Source organism: Cetorhinus maximus, unplaced genomic scaffold, assembly GCF_964194155.1.
Source record: "Cetorhinus maximus unplaced genomic scaffold, sCetMax3.hap1.1 HAP1_SCAFFOLD_296, whole genome shotgun sequence".
Taxonomy (NCBI): Eukaryota; Metazoa; Chordata; class Chondrichthyes; order Lamniformes; family Cetorhinidae; genus Cetorhinus; species Cetorhinus maximus.
In genome coordinates, this window is record NW_027596250.1 from 426,454 (window position 1) to 448,250 (window position 21,797).

At 54.1% G+C, this 21,797-nt stretch overlaps 1 protein-coding gene across 1 annotated transcript; it reads right to left on the reverse strand.

Moving 5' to 3' along the window:
- Positions 1-1,599: 1,599 nt before the first annotated feature.
- LOC144673123 (GATA-binding factor 2-like) lies at positions 1,600-19,435 on the reverse strand. Its single transcript, XM_078535108.1, has 5 exons — positions 19,202-19,435; positions 6,584-7,018; positions 5,218-5,363; positions 3,131-3,256; positions 1,600-1,927 (listed from the first exon to the last, which is right to left on the reverse strand). Exons 1-5 carry the CDS (start codon positions 19,416-19,418, stop codon positions 1,622-1,624), a joined length of 1,230 nt encoding a protein of 409 aa, XP_078391234.1. The 5' UTR covers positions 19,419-19,435; the 3' UTR covers positions 1,600-1,621.
- Between the last annotated feature and the right edge of the window lie 2,362 nt (positions 19,436-21,797).

Consider the following 21,797-nt stretch of genomic DNA (forward strand, 5'->3'; position numbering starts at 1 on the left):
ATTAGGAAAGAAAATGGAAAGTTGGTCTTTATTGCGAGAGGGGGGGATGGAGTATAAAAGTGGGGAAGTCTTGCTACAACTGGACAGGACGTTGGTGAGGCCGCTCCTGGGGCCCTGTGGACAGTTCTGGTCCCCTTACTTAAGGAGGGACAGACTCGCATTGGAAGCCGTTCAGAGAAGGTTCACTCGGCCGATTCCTGGGACGAAGGGGGTTTGTCTGATGAGGAAAGGTTGAGCAGGTTGGGCCTCTACCCATTGGAGTTTAGAAGAATGAGAGGTGATCTTATTGAAACATATCAGATTCTGAGGGGAGGGGGTTTGACAGGGTGGATGCTGAGGGGATGTTACCCTCCCCTTGTGGAGGGGAATCTAGAACGAGGGGAGGGGGCACAGTTTCAGAATGAGGGGTCTCCCATTGAGGATGGAGATGAGGAGGAATTTCTTCTCTCAGAGGGTGGTCAGTCTGTGGAATTCTCTCTCCCCGCCCCCAGAGAGCAGTGGGGGCCGGGTCACTGAATATATTCAAGACCGAGTGAGACAGATTTCTGATCGGCGAGGGAGACGAGGGTATCGGGGGGGGAATGGGCAGGAAAGTGGAGTTGAGGCCACAGTCAGACCGGCCCTGATCGTACCGAATGGCGAAAGCAGGCTCGAGGGGCCGAATGGCCTCCTGCTGCTCCTCATTCTCGCGCCCTCGCGAGGGCTGGCAAAGGGTAGGCGGCAACGGGGCTGCAAAAGAAGCGGCGCATTATTCCTGTTAAGCCACCGGGAACGAAGCAGGACAAACCACCCCTGGGGTCAGTCGCCGCGTTGGATTTCCTTCACGGCTGCCCCAAGGTTACCCAGTGAAAGGCGGGAGGGCTGAAGCCCCAGTCAACAGGCTAAAGCCGCATTTTAGATCCATTCTTCCAAACACCTTCACGGTTTCAATTAATCGGAGGGAGAGAGAGAGAGATGAGCGGCGCTGATATAAAAAAAGAGACGAGCCATCGAGGCTTGTGGTCTCGCGCTTATGAGGACAGATGCAAGAATGCCAACTTTACAGAGAGAGCCGCAATCGACACTGCAGTTTACGAGGAAAGGGTGCTGCTTGGTCGAGGCGGCGTTGCCACGGAGAATGTACCGGGGGTGCGGGGAGTGGTGGGGTCAGAGGTGGTGAGCCGAGGACCAGAAAGAAGGCGACTAAAGAGAGTTCGAAGAAATAACACCGAGGAAACGTCATAAAAGCCCTGGGTCCCACGATCGATGGCATCGACGGACACACGACAGATCCTTTCTCCCTTTGCAAAAAAAATGTCCCTCTCCTCTCTCGAGATTGTGCTTTTCTTCTTCAACACTGTTGCGACACTTTGGTCCGTTGAGCAAGCGTTAGAAGGATATAAAGTCATCGGCTGATGTATGAATTGGAGGGGAAACAAAAAAAAAATATATATATATATATTATAAAATCTATGTGAAGAGCAGGCCTGGAATCCAGGTTTGAATTCTTGGAGGACGATATCTACCCAGTCACAAATGTGGAATGTGTGAATCCTTCGCCAAGTGCGTGTGGTTGCGTCGAGGGAGAGTTTGCCTTTCCGCGCACCGTCCTCGGTGGGCGGGGTGGCAGGGGGGCGGCACCTTAGCTGAGAGCCGAGACGATGCTGGTGGCGGGGTGGTGGCTGTAGCTCAAGGCCGACTGCGGGTGCAGGGCGGCGGGCGCGGCCAGCAGGTGGGGGTTGTGGCCGTAGGGCACCATGTGGCCGATGGAGGTCATGTGGCTCTGGAAGGTGGCGGAGCTCAGGGGGAAAGGGGGCCCCTCCTCCGCCAGATCTTTGGCCAGTTCGCCAAAGTGCTCCTGGTTCTTCTTGACCTTCTTGGACTTGTTGGAGACTTTCCTGTTGCGGGTTTGGATGCCGTCTTTCTTCATGGTCAGAGGCCTGTTCACCTGCAGGGAGAGCAAGGTTACAGCCACTGGGAATAGGAGCGGTCAGAGAGCTTTACTCTGCATCCGGCCTGCAAACTGGGAGTGTCGGATGGGGACGGTGTAGAGGGAGCTTTACTCTGTATCTAACCCCGTGCTGTACCTGTCCTGGGAGTGTTTGATGGGGAATGTGTCGAGGGAGCTTTACTCTGTATCTAACCCCGTGCTGTACCTGTCCTGGGAGTGTTTGATGGGGACGGTGTAGAGGGAGCTTTACTCTGTATCTAACCCCGTGCTGTACCTGTCCTGGGAGTGTTTGATGGGGACGGTGTAGAGGGAGCTTTACTCTGTATCTAACCCTGCCCTGGGAATATTTGATGGGTACAGTGTGGAGGAGCTTTACTTTATTCAATCTTATTAAAACCCAACATTTAAGAGGGTTAGAGCAGGTTCCACTCTCTCTAAGTGACAGGATTGAAGTCAACAGCTCATCATCCAGAGGTTGTGGATTTGAGTCCATTAATCTGTGGAACAACTTGGCAAGATATTGGTGACGAACCTGCTTTCACATGGTGGTAATGTCACTGGGCTAGTAACCCAGAGGCCCAGGCTAATATTCTGGGGTCACGGGTTCAAATCCCACCCCGGCAACCGCTGGAACTTAAATTCAAGGAATAAAATCTGGAATTGGAATCCAGTCTCAGTGACGGTGAGTGTGAAACTATCACCGATTGTGGTAAAAACTCCATCGGGTTCACTAATATCCTCTAATCGACAACTGGGTCTTTGTGTACCATGCCAACTTTATATTGCCAATGTAGAGAGGATGTTTCCACTTGTGGGTGAGATGAGATATAAGACGGTCAGGAATAAATGTGATCGGGGGGGGTGGGTGGGAATTCAGGAGATACCTCTTTACCCAGAGAGCGGGGAGAATGTGGAACTCGCTCGCACAGGGAGGGGTCGAGGCGAATCGTGCCGATGTGTTTAAGTGGGGAGAGGGGACAGGGAGGAAGGGAGGGAGGGAGGGGGTGGGCGGGGGGGAAGCTGGGTCAACACATGAGGGTGGAAGGATATGGGGATAGAGGGAGATGAAGCGGGTGGGAGGAGGCTGGCGTGGGGCAGAAGCACCAGCATGGAGTAGAGGGGCCGAGCGGCCTGTTTCTGTGCCGTGAACACAATGTGATTCGGGGGTGGGGGGGGTGGTGGGGGGAGGCTCACACTCACGTTGTGCAGTTTGTAGTACAAGCCACAGGCGTTGCAGACAGGGTCTCCGCTGATGTTACGTCTCCACAGCGTGGTGGTGCTGGTGTGGCAGTTGGCGCACTGTGTGCCTGCTCGCTTGCTCACGATCTGAGTCAGGAAAAGGGTTTGGGGAGGGGGGGAGAAGAACAAAAAGACGTTGAACCAGCGTTACTCCTCAAATTCTCCCCCCCCGCCCCCACCTTACTATGTAGCTCGTGCCATTCTGTGTGGCACGAGTGAACATCCCTGGTGTGAAGGCCTTGGAAAGGGTTCAGGCGGTGGCACAGTGGTAATGCCACCGAACTGGTAATCCAGAGGCCCAGGCTAACGCTCTGGGGACACCCCGGAATTTAAATTCCCTGAATAAAATCTGGAAACGGAAGCCAGTTTCAGTCACAGGGACTGTGAAACTATCATCGATCGTCGTAAAATTAAAAAAAAACCCATCTGGTTCACTCATGTCCCTTTTAGGGAAGGAAATCTGCTGTCCTTACCCGGCCTGGCCTACATGTGACTCCAGACCCACAGCAACCACCCTCTGAAATGAGGCCCCCCCCAGCGAGGTGCTCGGTTCAAGGGCAATTAGGGACGGGCAACAAATGCTGGCTTAGCCAGCGACGCCCACATCCCGTGAAAGAAAGCGTTTTTTTTTTTTAAATCGCGTTAGAGCGGTCGCAAGGATGAGGTGACTTCAGTGACGTGGAGAGACCGGAGAAGCTGGGATTGTTCTGCTCAGAGCAGGGAAGGTTAAGAAGGAGATTTAACCGAGGCGTTCGAAATCACGAGGGGGGGTCTCGATGGAGTAAAGAAGGAGAAACCATTTGCACTACCGTAGCTACAGGAGCAGGTCAGAGGCTGGGAATCCTGTGGAGAGTCACTCACCTCCTGACTCCCCAAAGCCTGTCCACCATCTACAAGGTACAAGTCAGGAGTGTGATGGAATACTCCCCACTTGCCTGGATGAGTGCAGCTCCCACAACACTCAGGAAGCTCGACACCGTCCAGGACAAAGCAACCCCGCTTGATCGGCACCCCATCCACAAACATTCACTCCCTCCACCACCGACGCACAGGGGCAGCAGTGTGTGTACCATCTACAAGATGCACTGCAGCAACTCGCCAAGGCTCCTTCGGCAGCGCCGCCCAAACCCACCACCTCTACCACCTAGAAGGACAAGGGCAGCAGACACATGGGGAACACCACCACCTGCAAGTTCCCCTCCGAGTCCCACACACACCATCCCGACTTGGAAATATATCGGCCGTTCCTTCACTGTCGCCGGGTCAAAATCCTGGAACTCCCTCCCTAACAGCGCCGTGGGTGTACCTACACCACACGGGGACTGCAGCGGCTCAAGAAGGCGACTCACCCCCCACCTTCTCAAGGGGGCAATTAGGGATGGGCAACATCCAGCCAGCGACGCCCACATCTCGTGAATGAATGAAAAAAGAAACTAGCCTGTGTCTTGGTGATCAGAGGATGCAGATTTAAGATAACCAGCACGAGATGCAGAGGGGACAGGAGTGTTTTTTTCATGGGGAGGGACCTGTGGATGCTCAGTCCTTGAGTAGATTCCAGGCTGAGAATGATAGCTATTTGGGCAGCAAAGGGAATCGAGGGATATGGGAAGGTGGAGTCGAGGTAGAAGATCAGTCACGGACCTCCTGAACGGTGGAGCAGGTTCGACGAGGCTGAATGGCCTCCCCCATCCGGCTCCTGTTTCTCACATCCTGATCTAGAAGGCCCTGTCTCAGACAGCGGCGCAGGTAGCTTGGCTGGTGACCAGTGCCGAAAGAGAACCGGGTACATAGTTGAAGAGGAAAAAAGTGCAGGGCTGTTGAGGGGGGGGTGGGGGGGAGGAGGAGGGGGTCGAGGGGAATGGGACTAATTGGAGAACTCTTTCAAAGGGGCTGGCAGGGAGATAGTGGGCTGAATGGCCTCCTGAACTGCGGGATTCCATGATTCAAGGTTGCAGCGGATGTGCAGTGCGACCTCCAAGTCCAAGAGAGGGGCATTAGGACACAGACGGTGGCCATTCGGCCCATCGAATGCATGCAGGGATACCCACCAGTCGCTTCTTTGGTCTGATGAGCGGCCGGTTCTGACCATTCATCTTGTGGTAGAGGCCACAGGCGTTGCAGAGATAGTGTCCAGTCCCGTCCCTCCGCCACAGCGGAGTGGCTGTCGCTCCACAGTTCACACATTCCCGAGCCTCTGAAATTAAGCACATTTGACTGCGATCAGGGCGATACCATCAGGGAACTGCCTCCACCCCTCTGGGACTGGACAGGCAGGGCTGAAAATCCTGGCCAAAAAAAAGTAGGCTTTAACATGAGAGACCTGCACTGTCGGTACCAAGGGAGCGCCGCACTGTCGAAGGGTCAGCGCTGAGGGAGCGCCGCACTGTCGGAGTGTCAGTGCTGAGGAAGCACCGCACTGTCGGAGGGTCAGTGCTGAGGGAGCGCCGCACTGTCGGAGGGTCAGTGCTGAGGGAGCGCCGCACTGTCGGAAGGTCAGTGCTGAGGGAGCACCGCACTGTCGGAGGATCAGTGCTGAGGGAGCGCCGCACTGTCGGAGGGTCAGTGCTGAGGGAGCGCCGCACTGTCGGAGGGTCAGTGCTGAGGGAGCGCCGCACTGTCGGAGGGTCAGTGCTGAGGGAGCGCCGCACTGTCGGAGGGTCAGTGCTGAGGGAGCGCCGCGCTGTCGGAGGGTCAGTGCTGAGGGAGCACCGCACTGTCGGAGGGTCAGTGCTGAGGGAGCGCCGCACTGTCGGAGGGTCAGTGCTAAGGGAGCGCCGCACTGTCGGAGGGTCAGTGCTGAGGGAGGACCGCCTTGTCGATGGTCAGTAGCGAGGGAATGCCACACTGTCATAGGTGGTGTCTTTCAGATGGAACATTCAACCATGCCCCCGTCTGCCCTCTCGGCGGGACATAGAAAATCTCACAGCCAACACCTCGAAGGGGAACTGGGGCTGAGGGGGAACCGAGTTCTGTCCAGAGTCACAGCGCCCTCCACTTCTCACTCCAACGCCAACATCACGGAAAAGGCTGTTTCCCCATCGCATGGCTGTGTGTGGGAGCTTGCTGTGCGCAAAATGGCTGCCCCTCTTCCTGCACTGAAACTCCGACGGTGCTTCCATTTTTTTTAACCTCCGGAACAGCGGGGAAACGGCGCCTCAGAAACACCCTCTCCGTCCCCTGAAGAGTTAGGGCCTCTCAGCCCACCCCACCCACTGCTGCTGGCACAGGGGGCACTGTAAAGCCCCACGTGACCTTACCCACCTTACAGCCATGGGCGCTGATGGCCGATCGATGTCCCCGCAGGCCCTGCCCACCCTGAACCGGACACCCCCACCCCCTCCCCATCCCCATCCCCATCCCCATCCCCATCCCCATCCCCATCCCGCTGTTGGCCCCCCTCCCGTTGGATCTTACCGCAGGGTGATAAGGACAACTTGTGTTTGTGCTGCGATGAATGCCCTTCGATGATGGAGGCCGCCGACTGGTAGAAGCTCCCGTTGTAAGCCTGGGGGTGGCCGCCCGCCAGGCCCAGCTGGTCGTCCTGGCTCAGCGAGAGGAAGCCCGGGTTCAGGGGGCTCCCCCTCTCCATCTTCATCACCTCCGAGTACTTGGGGCTGTCCTTCTCCGGTCCCGGCTCGGGGCTGGCCTCCTTCAGGGGCGGCGCGAAGCCGTAGAGGTGCTGGCTGTGGTGGGGCGAGGCCAGGCCCGAGGCGGCCTGGTACAGCGGGAGCGAGGCCTTGGCGTAGGCCCCGACCGTCGACCAGGCCCCGTTGTAGGGGTGACCGATGGCCTGCCCGCTCTCCATCCACGGCAGGCTGTTCAGCAGGTGGGGCGAGTACATCTGTCGGCCTGCGGGGAGGAAGGAGACGAAACCGTTGGCAAGGATCTCACGGGCAATCAACTCAGATGGCCTGGACACTGTGTTGGGATGGCCAGAAACTGTCTCCCTCCCCCCCCCCCCGGCCAGGCCCTGTTTTCTCTGTGTTCCAGGGGAGGACAAAGGGAAACACTTCAAAGTCACTCTGAACCTCTCTTAGGGAAGCGCGGCAGTGTTGACATCAATAACTGGGAATGGTGACCGCACAGGAGGAGGCCATTTGGCCCATCGTGTCTGTGCTGTTCTCCGAAGGAGCAATTTACCTAGTCCCCCCCCCCCCCCCCCCCCCCCGTAACTCTTTTGAGTTATCAACAGTCACAGATTGTAACTCTTTCGAGTACATTCACAGTTCTTGGTTTCCGGGAGTGGGACATGAACCCACAACCTTCTGATTCAAAGGCGAGGGTGCTATGAACTGAGCCACAGCATGCTTCCATTTTCATATAACGATCCAATTCCCTTTCAAAAGCCTCGATTGACCCTGCCTCCCCCCACACTCTCAGGCAGCGCATTCCAGATCCTGACCACTCGCTACATGATGAGGTTTCCCCTCACGTCTCCATTGCTTCTTTTGCCGATCGCCTTAAATCTGTGTCCCTCCGGTTCTCGATCCTTCCTCCAATGGGAACAGTTTGTCCCCATCTACTCTGTCCCAGACCCCTCATGATTTTGAACACCCTCGATCAAACCTCCTCTCAACCTTCTCTTCTCCCAGAAGAACAGTCCCAACTTCTCCAATTCATCCGCATAACTGAAGTCCCCTCATCCCCGGAAGCATTCTCGTGAACCTCTTCCGCACTCTCTCTCTCTAATGCCTTCACGTTCTTCCTATAGTGTAGCGCCCAGAACTGGACGCAATACTCCAAGGATAGGCCCTTTCTACTCAACCGCTCTTCGTAATCCCCTCATCCCCAACCAGTTTAGTGAACCGAACCTCTTGTAAAAACAGTGCACGGCTTTGTTGGTCAGTCAAGAGCGGGCATCTTCCCCACACATGTCTTCTACCATGAAGACTGATGCAAAGTATTTATTCAACTGCTCTGCCATTTCCTGGTTCCCCATTATTATTTCCCCAGCCTCATTCTCTAAGGGGCTTATGTTCATTTTGGCCCCTCTCATCCTTTTTATATATTTAAAGAAATTCTTACAGTCCATTTTGATATTACTTGCTAGTTTACCCTCAAAGTTTATTTTCTCCCTCTTTATTATTTTTTTGGTCATCTTTTGTTGGCTTTTGAAATTTCCCCAATCCTCTGGTTTACCACTTTTCTTTGTCACATTGTATGCTTTATCTTTCAATTTGATACTATCCTTAACTTCCTTGGTTAACCATGGTTGGTTTATCCCCTTCCTAGAATCCTTCTTCCTCACTGGGATATATCTTTGTTGTGAGCCATGAACTATTTTCTTAAATGTCTGCCATTGTTCATCGACTGTCCTTTCTGCTAAACTCCTTTCCCAGTCCACTCCAGCCAACTCTACCCTCGTTCCTGTATAATTACCCTTATTTAAGTTTAGCGCCGTTGTCTCCGACCCAAGTGTCTCACTCTCAATCTGAAGGCTAAATTCTACCATGTTATGATCACTGTTTCCTAGGGGATCCTTTACTCTGAGATCATTTATTAAACCTGCCTCATTACACATTACCAGATCCAAAATAGCCTGACCCCTGGCCCTCATGTGTTTATATTACTCGCTAGTTTACCCCCAAAGTTTATTTTCTCCCTCTTTATTATATATTTGGTCATATTTTGTTGGCTTTTAAAACTTTCTGAGGTGTTGTGGCTGTGCAAATATTAAAGCGGTCAACATAGGCCTCTGGGAGATATGCATTGACATGAAGTGCACTTAATTTCCAATGAGCCCAGGTCTTCCTCTGGAGATGTGGGGGGTGGCGGGTAAGAATAACTCCTCTGATGGGGGTTGGGAGGGATTGTTATCTGGACAAGGCTGTGGTAACTCGAGTGAAGCTTCCCATGAGTGAGGAGGAGGAGGAGCTGGCTGGGCGGTGGTTGGGGTAGCAGTAGCTGGTAAATTAGGGTTTGTGGGTAATGGGGGTTGAGGAAGAAGGATGGTAGGTGGCCTGGCAAGGCAGATTTCTGCAAGGTGGTGGAGCGAGGGGGGTTTTGAGGAGAACATCAGATTTCAGCTCCTCACCAGTCCGCCTGGATTAATAGATTAAGAATTTATAGCCCAGAAACAGGCCATTCAGCACCCCTCTCCCCCCGGGCCGCGCTGTGCCAGTGTTTCTACTCCAAACGCGCCCCCTTCCACCCTCTAATTCATCTCCCCCTTCAATTCTTTTCACCCTCGTGTGTTTATCCAGCCTCCTCCCCCTTAAATACATCAACACGATTCACCTCAACCACTCCCTGTGGGAGCGAGTTCCACATTTCCCTCCCACTCTCTGGGTAAAGAGGTTTCTCCTGAATTCCCCCCGATTGGATTTATTAGTGACTGTCTTATATTGATGCCCCACCCCTCCCCAGTTCTGGTCGCACACCCTCCACACCCAACAAGTGGAAATATCTTCTCTATGTCTACCCCATCGAAACTCCCTTCATCATTTTAAGGAGCTCGATCGGGTCACCCCCATCAGCCTCCTCTCTGTGAGGGAAAAGAGCCCCGGCCTGTTCAATCTGTCCTTTTTTAAAAATGTATTCTTTCGTGGAATGTGGGCATCAAATTGGCAGAAGTAGCCTCGAGTAAGAATTCAGAGAGTGTATTCGGCTCAGCTCCCTAGAATAACATGTTGTGGATCCAGCCATGGGGTCAGGCTATTTTGGATCTGGTAGTGTGTAACGAGGCAGGTTTAATAAGCGATCTCAGAGTAAAGGATCCCCTAGGAAACAGTGACCATAACATGGTAGAATTTAGCATTCAGGTTGAGAGTGAGACACTTGGGTCGGAAACAACTGCGCCAAACTTAAACAAGGGTAATTATAAAGGACACGAGGGCAGAGTTGGCTGGAGTGGACTGGGAAAGGAGTTTAGCAGAAAGGACAGTTGATGAACAATGGCAGATGTTTAAGAAAATAGTTCATGGCTCACAACAAAGATATATCCCAGCGAGGAAGAAGGATTCTAGGAAGAGGATAAACCAACCATGGTTAACCAAGGAAGTTAAGGATAGTATCAAATTGAAAGAAAAAGAATCAATGTGGCAAAGATAAGTGGATTGGGAAAGTTTCAAAAGCCAACAAAAGATGACCAAAAAATAATAAAGAGGGAGAAAATAAACTTTGAGGGTAAACTAGCAAGTAATATAAAAATAGGCAGTAAGAGCTTCTTTAAATATATAAAAAGGGAGAGGGAGGCCAAAGTGAACATAGGCCCCTTAGAGAATGAGGCTGGGGAAATAATAAAGGGGAACCAGGAAATGGCAGAGCAGTTGAATAAATACTTTGCATCAGTCTTCACAGTAGAAGACACCAACAGCATTCCAAAAATACTAAATAATCAAGGGGCAAAATGGGGATGGGAGGGGGGAAATAAATATAATAACTATCACTAGAGAAAAAGTACTAGAGAAACTAATGGGGCTAAAGGCCGATAAGTCCCCTGGGTCTAATGGGCTGCATCCTAGGATATTAAAGGAAGTAGCTACAGAGATAGTGGATGCACTGGTAGTAATCTTCCAAGAATCCTTAGATTCTGGAAATGTCCCAGACAATTGGAAAACTGCCAATGTAACACCCTTATTCGAAAAGGGAGGGAGACAAGAAACAGGCAACTGTAGGCCAGTTAGCTTAACATCTGTCATTGGGAAAATGTTAGAGTCTATTACGAAGGATGAAATAGTAGAGCATTTAGAAATGCATAATTTAATCAAGCAGAGTCAGCATGGCTTCATGAAGGGGAAATCATACCTGACAAATTTGTTAGAATTCTTTGAGGAGGATAGATAAAGGGGAACCAGTAGATGTAATATATTTGGATTTCCAAAAGGCGTTTGATAATGTACCGCACATAAGGCTATTTAATAAGATAAGAGCCCATGGTGTTGTATATTAGCATGGATAGAGGATTGGCTAACTAATAGATGACAGAGAGTTGGGATAAGAGGGGCATTTTCAGGATGGCAACCTGTAACTAGTGGAGTGCCACAGGGATCAGTGCTGGGGCCACAATTATTTACAATATATATTCATGACTTAGATAAAGGAAGTGAATGTACTATCGCCAAGTTTGCGGATGACACAAAAATAGGTGGGAAGGCAAGTGGTGAGGATGACGCAAGTCCTCTACAGGGGAATATAAACAGGTTAAGTGAGTGGGCAAAAACTTGGCAGATGGAATATAATGTGGGAAAATGTGAGGTTATGCATTTTGCCAGGAAGGATAGAGGAGCTGAATATTGTTTAAATGGAGAAAGGCTGCAGAAAGCTGCAGTACAGGGGGATTTGGGGGTCCTCATGCATGAATCACAAAAAGCTAGCATACAAGTTCAACGGGTAATAGGGAAGGCAAATGGAATGTTGGCCTTTATTTTAAAGGGAATGGAGTATAAAAATAGGAAAGCCTTGCTAAAACTATACAAGGCATTAGTTAGACCACACCTAGAATACTGTGAACAGTTTTGGTCCCCTTATCTAAGGAAAGATATACTGGCATTGAAGGCAGTCCAGAGAAGGTTCACTAGGTTGATCCCGGGTATGGAGGGATTTTCTTATGAGGAGAGGTTGAGTGGGTTGGGCCTGTACTCATTGGAGTTTAGAAGAATGAGAGGCGACCTTATTGAAACATATAAGATTCTTGGGGGGCTTGACAGGGTCGATGCTGAGAGGTTGTTTCCCTTTGTGGGAGAGTCTAGGACCAGAGGGCATAATCTCAGAGTAAGGGGATTTAAAACAGAGATGAGGAGGAATTTCTTCTCTCAGAGGGTAGTTAGTCTGTGGAATTCTTTACCGCAGAGGGCTGGAGAGGCTGGGTCATTAGGTATATTCAAGGCTGAGATAGACAGATTTTTAATCAGTAAGGGAATCAAGGGTTATGGGGGAAAGGCAGGAAAGGGGAGTTGAGGATTATCAGATCAGCCATGATCTCATTGAATGGTGGAGCAGACTCGATGGATCAAATGGCCTAATCCTGCTCCTACGTCTTGTAGTCTTATGGCCAGCATTTGTTGCCCATCCCTAATTGCCCTTGAACTGAGTAGCTAACTAGGGCCATTTCAGAGGGGGCAGTTAAGAGCCAACCACATTGCTGTGGGGTCTGGAGTGACACGTAGGCCAGACCGGGTAAGGACGGCAGATTTCCTCCCCTAAAGGGCATTAGCGAACCAGATGGGGTTTCTACGACAATCGATGATGGTTTCATGGTCACCGTCACTGAGACTGGTTTCCAATTCCAGATTTTAATTCATTGGATCTAAACTCCACCAGCTGCCGTGGTGGGATTTGAAGCCGTGTCCCCCAGAGCATCAGCCTGGGCCTCTGGGTGACTAGCCCAGTGACATTCCCACTACGTCTCCCCGTGGCTAATAGTGTTGTAGCCGCTCAAGTTCTGGCATCGTCCCTGTGGATCCTTTTCCACCTTCACCAGCAACTCTTTGTAATGAGGAGAACCATACTGTAAGCTCAAGTGCAGTGGGAGAGACCTCAAAAAAAGCTTAGAGCCCTCTGGCACGGAGGTGGGTCAGTGATATCACTGGTGATGTTGCCGACTTTAGCTGGGAGTATTGCGCACGGTGTTGGACGCCCTATAAAGAAGACACGGGAAGGGACAGCGATGTTGGAGAGGAGCAATTCCAACAACGAGAGGTTAGAATGCGGACGAAAGGCTTGTGAGTCTTGTTTCACTGCAAGAGAAACGGCTGATGGGCTTTTATTTTGGGAAGTGGGGAGCTCGTGTAAGACTATTACCACTGGGTGAGACAGCAACAACAGCACCGACTGAGGATTCCCACTGAAAGGCTGGAGAAGATGAAATCTTTCCACGTGTTTTCCCGAGGGAGCTCAGCTACGTGCAGACGCTGGGGTGGTCACCCCCAGGGCAAAGGAGGTTAACAGGAGATTTAATTGAGGCGTTCAAAAACATGAGAGGTTTCGATTTGAGTGAATAAGGTGAGTCTGGCCCCACTGGCCAGGAGGGTCGCTAAGCAGAGGGACACAGGTTGAAGAGAATCGAGGAAAGAGCCAGAGGGGGGAGAGAGGAGGAGAATTTTTTTTTGACACAGCGAGTTGTTGTGATCTGGAAGTTGCTGCCTGAAAGGGCGGTGGAAGCAGATTCAACAGGAACGTTCAAAAGGGGGAATTGGAGCAATAATTGAAAGGGAAAAATTTGCAGGGTTATAGGGGTGTGGGAAAGAGCAGTGTGGGGTGATAGAGTGTTGGACTGATTACTTAGCTCATTCCAAGAGCCGGCACAGACACAATGGGCTGATTGGGCTCCCCTTGTGCTGTGGGTCAGTGCTGAGGGAGCGCCGCACTGTCGGAGGGTCAGTGCTGAGGGAGCGCCGCACTGTCAGAGGGTCAGTGCTGAAGCAGTGCTGCACTGTCGGAGAGTCAGAAATGAGGGAGCGCCGCACTGTCGGAGGGTCAGAAATGAGGGAGCGCCACACTGTCGGAGTGTCAGAAATGAGGGAGCACCGCATTGTCGGAGAGTCAGCGCTGAGGGAGCGCTGCACTGTCGGAGGGTCAGTGCTGAGGGAGCGCTGCACTGTCGGAGGGTCAGTGCTGAGGGAGCGCTGCACTGTCGGAGGGTCAGTGCTGAGGGAGCGCCGCACTGTCGGAGGGTCAGTGCTGAGGGAGCGCCGCACTGTTGGAGGGTCAGTGCTGAGGGAGCGCCGCACTGTCGGAGGGTCAGTGCTGAGGGAGCGCTGCACTGTTGGAGGGTCAGTGCTGAGGGAGCGCCGCACTGTCGGAGAGTCAGAAATGAGGGAGCGCCGCACTGTTGGAGAGTCAGAAGTTAGGAAGGCAAATGCAATGTTGGCATTTATTTCGAGAGGACTAGAATATAAAAGCAGGGATGTGCTGCTGAGGCTTTATAAGGCTCTGGTCAGACCACATTTAGAATATTGTGAGCAATTTTGGGCCCCGTATCTCAGGAAGGATGTGCTGGGCCCTGGAGAGGGTCCAGAGGAGGTTCACGAGAACGATCCCAGGAATGAAAGGCTTAACATATGTGAGGAACGTTTGAGGACTCTGGGCCTATACTCGATGGAGTTTAGAAGGATGAGGGGGGATCTGATTGAAACTTACAGAATACTGAAAGGCCTGGATAGAGTGGACGTGGGGAAGATGTTTCCATTAGTAGGAGAGACTAGGACCCGAGGGCACAGCCTCAGAGTAAAGGGAAGACCTTTTAGAACAGAGATGAGGAGAAACTTCTTTAGCCAGAGAGTGGTAAATCTATGGAATTCATTGCCACAGAAGGCTGTGGAGGCCAGGTCATTGAGTGTATTTAAGACCGAGATAGATAGGTTCTTGATTGGTGAGGGGATCAAAGGTTACGGGGAGAAGGCGGGAGAATGGGGTTGAGAAACTTATCAGCCATGATTGAATGGCGGAGCAGACTCGATGGGCCGAATGGCCTAATTTCTGCTCCTATGTCTTATGGTCTTATGGTCTAACCACCCGCGCTGGACGGAGGCGTTGTGCACGCTCGGGCAGTGCCATCCCTGGGGGTTGGGAGAGCGGAGGGTGGGATGGGATACCTCTGGCTCCCATTTTGGTAGGGGGTGGGGGGTGGAGGGTGGCAGTTGGTGCGAGGGAGAGAGGGAAACTCTCGAGGTCGGAGGGAAAGGTCGGAGCAGGCGTTAAAAGAACAAAAGGGGAAGCCTCACCGAGGGTTCGCGCCGGAATTCTCTTCCCTGTTCACCGGCGCCCCCCAACACACCACCCACACCCACCCCCCACCCGCCCCACCAGCACACACACACCCCAGTTGGGGGGTGCCGAGAATGCAGAAAGCCACACACTTCAGTAATTTGCACAGTGTTACAATTTCCTGACGGTTTGCAGTTTATCTATCAAACTGATCAGCCTCGTTTTTACAGATAAAGACTCTCCTTCCGCTCCCACAGCTCCTCGCATCCCACGAGCGGCAGACAGGCTCGAGAAAAAGAGCAAGAGCTTGCATTTCCCCGCCGCCCCCCCACTCAGCGTCCCAGCGTGACCCCCGGGCCGCGTGAAGGGGTTTCACTTGAAGTGCAGTCACTCTCGTCAGGTAGCCGCCAACGCAGCACAGCAAGATCCCGCGAGCGGCAACGTGGCCACCGACGCGGGTCATCTGGTTTTGTTTTGAGCGATGTTGGTCGAGGGATAAAGGTTGGCCCCGGGAGACCCGGGGAGAAGGCCCTCCACCCCCCCCCCCCCCCCACCCCCCCCCACCCCCCACCACCCCGGTGTTCCCCCATTGGTGGCCGTGCGTCCTTTCACATCCACCTGAGAGGGCAGAGCGAGCCTCTTTTTAATGGCTCATCTGAAAGCCGGCACCTCTGACAGTGTGGAGCTCCCTCAGCACTAACCCTCCGACAACGCGGCGCTCCCTCAGCACTGACCCTCCGACAGTGCGGCGCTCCCTCAGCACTGACCCTCCGACAGTGCGGCGCTCCCTCAGCACTGACCCTCCGACAGTGCGGCGCTCCCTCAGCACTGACCCTCCGACAGCGCGGCGCTCCCTCAGCACTGACCCTCCGACAGCGCGGCGCTCCCTCAGCACTGACCCTCCGACAGCGCGGCGCTCCCTCAGTACTGACCCTCCGACAGTGCGGCGCTCCCTCAGCACTGACCCTCCGACAGTGCGGCGCTCCCTCAGCACTGACCGTCCGACAGTGTGGCGCCCCCTCAGCACTGACCCTCCGACAGTGCAGCGCTCCCTCAGCACTGACCCTCCGACAGCGCGGCGCTCCCTCAGCACTGACCCTCCGACAGCGTGACCCTCCGACAGCGCGGCGCTCCCTCAGCACTGACCCGCCGACAGTGCGGCGCTCCCTCAGTACTGACCCTCCGACAGACCATAAGACCATAAGACATAGGAGCAGAAATTAGGCCATTCGGCCCATCGAGTCTGCTCCGCCATTCAATCATGGCTGATAAGTTTTTCAACCCCATTCTCCCGCCTTCTCCCCGTAACCTTTGATCCCCCTTACCAATCAAGAACCTATCTATCTCGGTCTTAAATACACTCAATGACCTGGCCTCCACAGTCTTCTGTGGCAATATATTCCATAGATTCACCACTCTCTGGCTAAAGAAGTTTCTCCTCATCTCTGTTCTAAAAGGTCTTCCCTTTTACTCTGAGGCTGTGCCCTCGGGTCCTAGTCTCTCCTACTAATGGAAACATCTTCCCCACGTCCACTCTATCCAGGCCTTTCAGTATTCTGTAAGTTTCAATCAGATCCCCCCTCATCCTTCTAAACTCCATCGAGTATAGACCCAGAGTCCTCAAACGTTCCTCATATGTTAAGCCTTTCATTCCTGGGATCGTTCTCGTGAACCTCCTCTGGACCCTCTCCAGGGCCAGCACATCCTTCCTGAGATACGGGGCCCAAAATTGCTCACAATATTCTACATGTGTGTGTGTGTGTGTGTGTGTGCGCGCGCGCGTGTGCTTTCTACTTGACAAGTCTGGCTTTCTAATAAGCTAATAATTTTGTCATTTATTGAAGAAACTTGGGCATTGCATGGTCATTCTGAGATTCATGGGTAAAGCACACTTGTGGCCATATAGCTAGCTGGAGAGATCATTGAAATATGTGTTGTGAGCTGTGACATACTGGGATTAGAGACAGACAGTGCACTCCTCCCATCTCGGTCGTATCACAGGGGTGGGCTCAGGGGATCTAAAACACGGGGGCACAGTCTCAGGATAAGGGTTCGATCATTTCAGACTGAGATGAGAAGAAATTTCTTCACTCAGAGCGTAGGGAATCTTTGGGATTCTCTATCCCAGAGGGTTGTGGATGCTCCATCGTTGAAGACATTTAAGGCCGGGATAGACGGATTTTTGGTCTCTCTCTGGGAATCGAGGGATATGGGGGAGCGGGCGGGAAAATGGGAGTTGAAGCCCAAGGTCAGCCGTGATCGGACCGAATGGGGGGAGCAGGACCGATGGGCCGAATGCTCCCGTTTCTTCCATTCTTGCGAGGGAGAAGAGAGGAGAGGGAGGGGAAAGGAGGTGAGAGGGAGACGAAGAGAGGAGAGGGAGAGAGGGAAGAGGGAAGGGGGCGAGGAGAGGAAGGGGAGAGGATAGAGAGAGGAAGGATAGCGAAGGGAGGGGAAAGGATGTGAAGAGGGGGGAAGGAAGAGGAAGAGGGAGGAGAAAGAGGGAGAGATTGGGGGTTCAACCTCAAGGATGACCTATTTTATAAGCCTCTTGTAGCCCGCGTGAGACATTTCGGGAGGGGCTCCACGTGTATGAACAGCAGCCAGGGGCTTTACGTGTGGACTTTCACTGGTGATGGACGATGGACATCTTGCCTTGGTTCACAAAGGAGCCAAGAAAGGTAAATAAAAGTAAGGAGTGGTTCACAGCGATCACCAGGTCAGATCCTAGTAACGCAGCACACTACAGACGCCCGGAGGCAGGTAGATCACACTGCAGAAAGCAGTCTCCCTCTGAACCCAGTGCTGGACCTCTGGAATAATGGATCTGACAGGACCCCGCTAGGCTCCCGGCTTCTCTGCAGGGATGGGCCGAAGCAGGATGACGGGCTCAGTGGGTCTCACGCGCCTCTGGGTCAGCAGGTCTGGGTTCGAGTCCCCGTCCGTACTAGAACACTCCAGCACCGAAATCCGGGGGGGGCCGATTCCCGGCGCCAGTGTCGAGGGCGAGCTGCACTGCCAGAGGTGCCGTCTTTCGGGACAACAGCCGCCTGCCCCCTCCTCCGGCCACCCGGTCCTAAGCGGGTATGAAGGTCCCCGGCCTCTACTGGGACAAGAGCAGGGGGGTGGCGGGTGAGTTCTCCCCAGCTGATATTATTTTTTTTTTAAAAAAGCCGATCATCGCGTTTCTCTTTGTGGGATCTTGCTGTGCTCGAAACGCTACCCGCCAATTTCCCCGCCCTGCAGCGGCGATGAAGCACTTGGGCCATAACAGGAATGTCCTGAGGGGAGGTGAAGGAGGGAGTGAGGTGAAGGGGGAGGTGAAGGAGGGAGTGAGGTGAGGGGGAGGTGAAGGAGGGAGTGAAGGGAGGAGGGAGTGAAGGGAGGAGGGAGGTGAGGAGGGAGTGAGGTGAAGGGGAGGTGAAGGAGGGAGTGAAGGTAGGAGGGAGGTGAAGGGGGAGGGAAGTGAAGGGAAGGTGAAGGAGGGAGTGAAGGGAGGAGGGAGGTGAAGGGGGAGGGAGTGAGGTGAAGGGGGAGAGAAGTGGGGGGGAGTGAGGTGAAGGGGAGGTGAAGGAGGGGGAGGAGGGAAGTGAAGTGGGAGGGAAGTGAAGGGAGGAGGGAGGTGAGGGGGGAGTGAGGTGAGGGGGGAGGTGAAGGAGGGAGTGAAGGGAGGAGGGAGGTGAGGAGGGAGTGAGGTGAAGGAGGGAGTGAAGGGAGGAGGGAGGTGAGGGGGGAGTGAGGTGAGGGGGGAGTGCGGTGAAGGAGAGAGTGAAGGGAGGAGGGAGGTGAGAGGGGAGGAGGTTGAAGTGGGGGGGAGGGAGGTGAAGGGATGAGGGGGAGGGGGTTAAGGGGGAGTGAGTTGAAGGGAGGGGGGAGGGGGGAGGTGAAGGGGCAGGGGGAGGGTGGTGAAGGGGGGAGGGAGGGAAGGAGGTGAAGGGATAAGGGGGAGAGGGTGAAGGAGGGAGGAAGGGAAGGAGGTGAAGGGATGAAGGGGGAGAGGGTGAAGGGGGGAGGGAGGGAAGGAGGTGAAGGGATGAGGGGGAGAGGGTGAAGGGGGGAGGGAGGGAAGGAGGTGAAGGGATGAGGGGGAGAGGGTGAAGGGGGGAGGGAGGGAAGGAGGTGAAGGGATGAGGGGGAGAGGGTGAAGGGGAGAGGGAGGGAAGGAGGTGAAAGGATGAGAGGGGTGAGGGGGTGAAGGGGGAGGGAGGTAAAGGGGGGAGGGAGGGAAGGAGGTGAAGGGATGAGAGGGGTGAGGGGGTGAAGGGGGAGGGAGGTGAAGCGGGGAGGGAGGGGGGCGGTGAAGGGATGAGAGGGGAGAGGGGCAGCTGTGCAGACGCCAGCCCTCCCTGGCCTTGGGAACAGGCCGGTGAATCCGGCGGTACTCACCGTGCCGGTAGCTCCCGATGGTCCTGCTGTGCATCGGGCCTGCGTAGTACGGCTGTGCCAGGCTTCCCTCACCCTCGGCGTGGCTGAGGAAGACGTCCACCTCGTTGGCGGAAGGCTGCATGGGCATCTCGTCGGCATAGTGGAGGAGGGGCTCGGGCCCAGCGCTCATCAAGGCGTGGTGGGGCAGCCAACGGGGCTGGTCCGATGATTCCTCCATCTCCCGCGTCAAGGTTCAGGCTCGGACAGGCCCTCCCGCACCCTCAACCTGCACAAGTAGGTTATCAAAATATATATATATATATTCTTATTCAGTCAATGAAGAAACCCTTAAAATAATCCTTACTTCTATTTGTGACTCCTCAGATACTGAAAGAATATCCCACATGCAGCGAGACCTGGACAATATCCAGGCTTGGGCTGACAAGTGGCAAGTAACATTCACGCCACACAAGTGCCAGGCAATGACCATCTCCAACACGAGAGAATCTAACCATCGCCCCCGTGACATTCAATGGCATTACCATCACTGAATTCCCCCACTATCAACATCCTGGGGGTTACCATTGACCGGAAACTGGACTGGACCCAGCCGTATAAATACTGTGGCTACAAGAGCAGGTCAGAGGCTGGGAATCCTGCGGAGAGTACCTCACCTCCTGACTCTCCCCAAAGCCTGTCCACCATCGACAAGGCACAAGCCTTTTTTAAGGCGGGGGTAGATAGATTCTTGACTAACAAGGGAGCGAAAGGTTAACAGGGATAGGCGGCGGGATGTGGAGTTGAGGCCACAATCAGGTCAGCCATGAATGATGGAGCAGGCTCGAGGGGCCGAATGGCCCACTCCTGCTTCTAATCCGTAAGTCAGGAATGTGGTGGGATACTCTCCACTTGCCTGGACAAGTGCAGCCCCGACAACACTCAAGCTCGACACCATCCAGGGCAAAGCAGCCCCCGCTCGATCGGCACCCCATCCACAAACATTCACTCCCTCCACCACCGACGCACAGGGGCAGCAGTGTGTGTACCATCTACAAGAGGCACTGCAGCAACTCGCCAAGGCTCCTTCGACAGCGCCGCCCAAACCCGCAACCTCTACCACCTAGAAGGACAAGGGCAGCAGACACATGGGGAACACCACCACCTGCAAGTTCCCATCCGAGCCACACACCATCCCGACTTGGAAATATATCGGCCGTTCCTTCACTGTCGCTGGGTCAAAATCCTGGAACTCCCTCCCTAACAACGCCGTGGATGTACCCACACCACACGGGGACTGCAGCGGCTCAAGAAGGTTGCTCACCGCTTCTGTCTCGAGGGGCAATTAGGGATGGGCAACAAATGCTGGCCTAGCCAGCGACGCCCACACTTTCTTTTTAATTCATTCACGGGACGTGGGCTTCACTGGCCGGGCCCAGCATTTATTGCCCATCCCTAGTTGCCCCCTTGAGAAGGTGGTGGTGCTTCAACCACACCCCAAGAACGAATAAAAAGGTATATCCATGGACGGCTTATGGTAGCCCTGAATAAGCAGGGACCCTGTACAACAATAACAATGACAACTTGCATTTACATAGTGCCTTCAACATGCTAAAACATCCCAAGACACTCCACAGCAGAGTTACCACGGAGAATTTGACCCCGAGCCTCAGAAGGAGATACTAAGGACAGGTGACCAAAAGCTCGGTCAAACAGGTCATTTCCAGGAATGTCTTAGTGCAGGGGGAATGTTGGGGGGTGGAGAGAGGCTGAGAGAGGGAATTCCAGAGCTTAGGGCCCCAGTCAGTGTTAGACACGTCCGCGCCAAGGGTGGCGGGATTGAACTCAGGGATACGCAGGAGGCCAGGATTGTGGGGGGAGCGTAGTGATTACAGATCATCGAGAGGACACTACAGAGATAGGGGAGGGGGACGTGGCCCTGGAGTGATTCACCAACGAGGATGGTGGGGTGGGGGGGGGCGGTGACGAAGGCGCGGGGCGAAGGTTCCAGCAGCCGACGAGCTGGGGAGGGGGGGCGGGTTCGGGCGACGTCACAGCACGGCGCGGGTACGAGGTTCGGAAGCGGGGCGGCGTGGGTTTAAGACGAGGTTCTCTGCAGGAGTGGGTGGGTGGGGGGAAGAAGCTGGGACTTCTGGTTCCCTTCACCTTCCAAGGGGGTGGGGGACTCTGACAAGAGCAGCACTCGGTTACGTCCTGCGCGGGTCTAGCCAGACCCTACGGGGTGCATGTCTCCACCAGTTATCTCCAATCCGGTCGGAAGCCCTGAATAAGCCAAGGACCCCGTGCAGCAACCTTCAGCACGTTAACCTGCTCTCCCGGGTTTCCTCTATAAGTCTCCTCGCCTGCACGACGGGATGCGGGCATTCCCGGGCACAGCCCAGCCTTCGCTGCCCATCCGCTTAACTGCCCCTCGAACCCAGCGACTTGCCCGGCCAGTTAAGAGTCAGCCACCTTGCCGCAAGGGCCTGGAGTCACGTGTAGGGCCAGACCTGGGTAAGGACGGTGGATCTCCTGCCCTAAAGGGACGTGAGTGAACCAGAATGGTCCGGCCTCTGGGCTGAGGGGTCCCCTCAAGCCCCCCCCCCTGCAGCACGCCCCT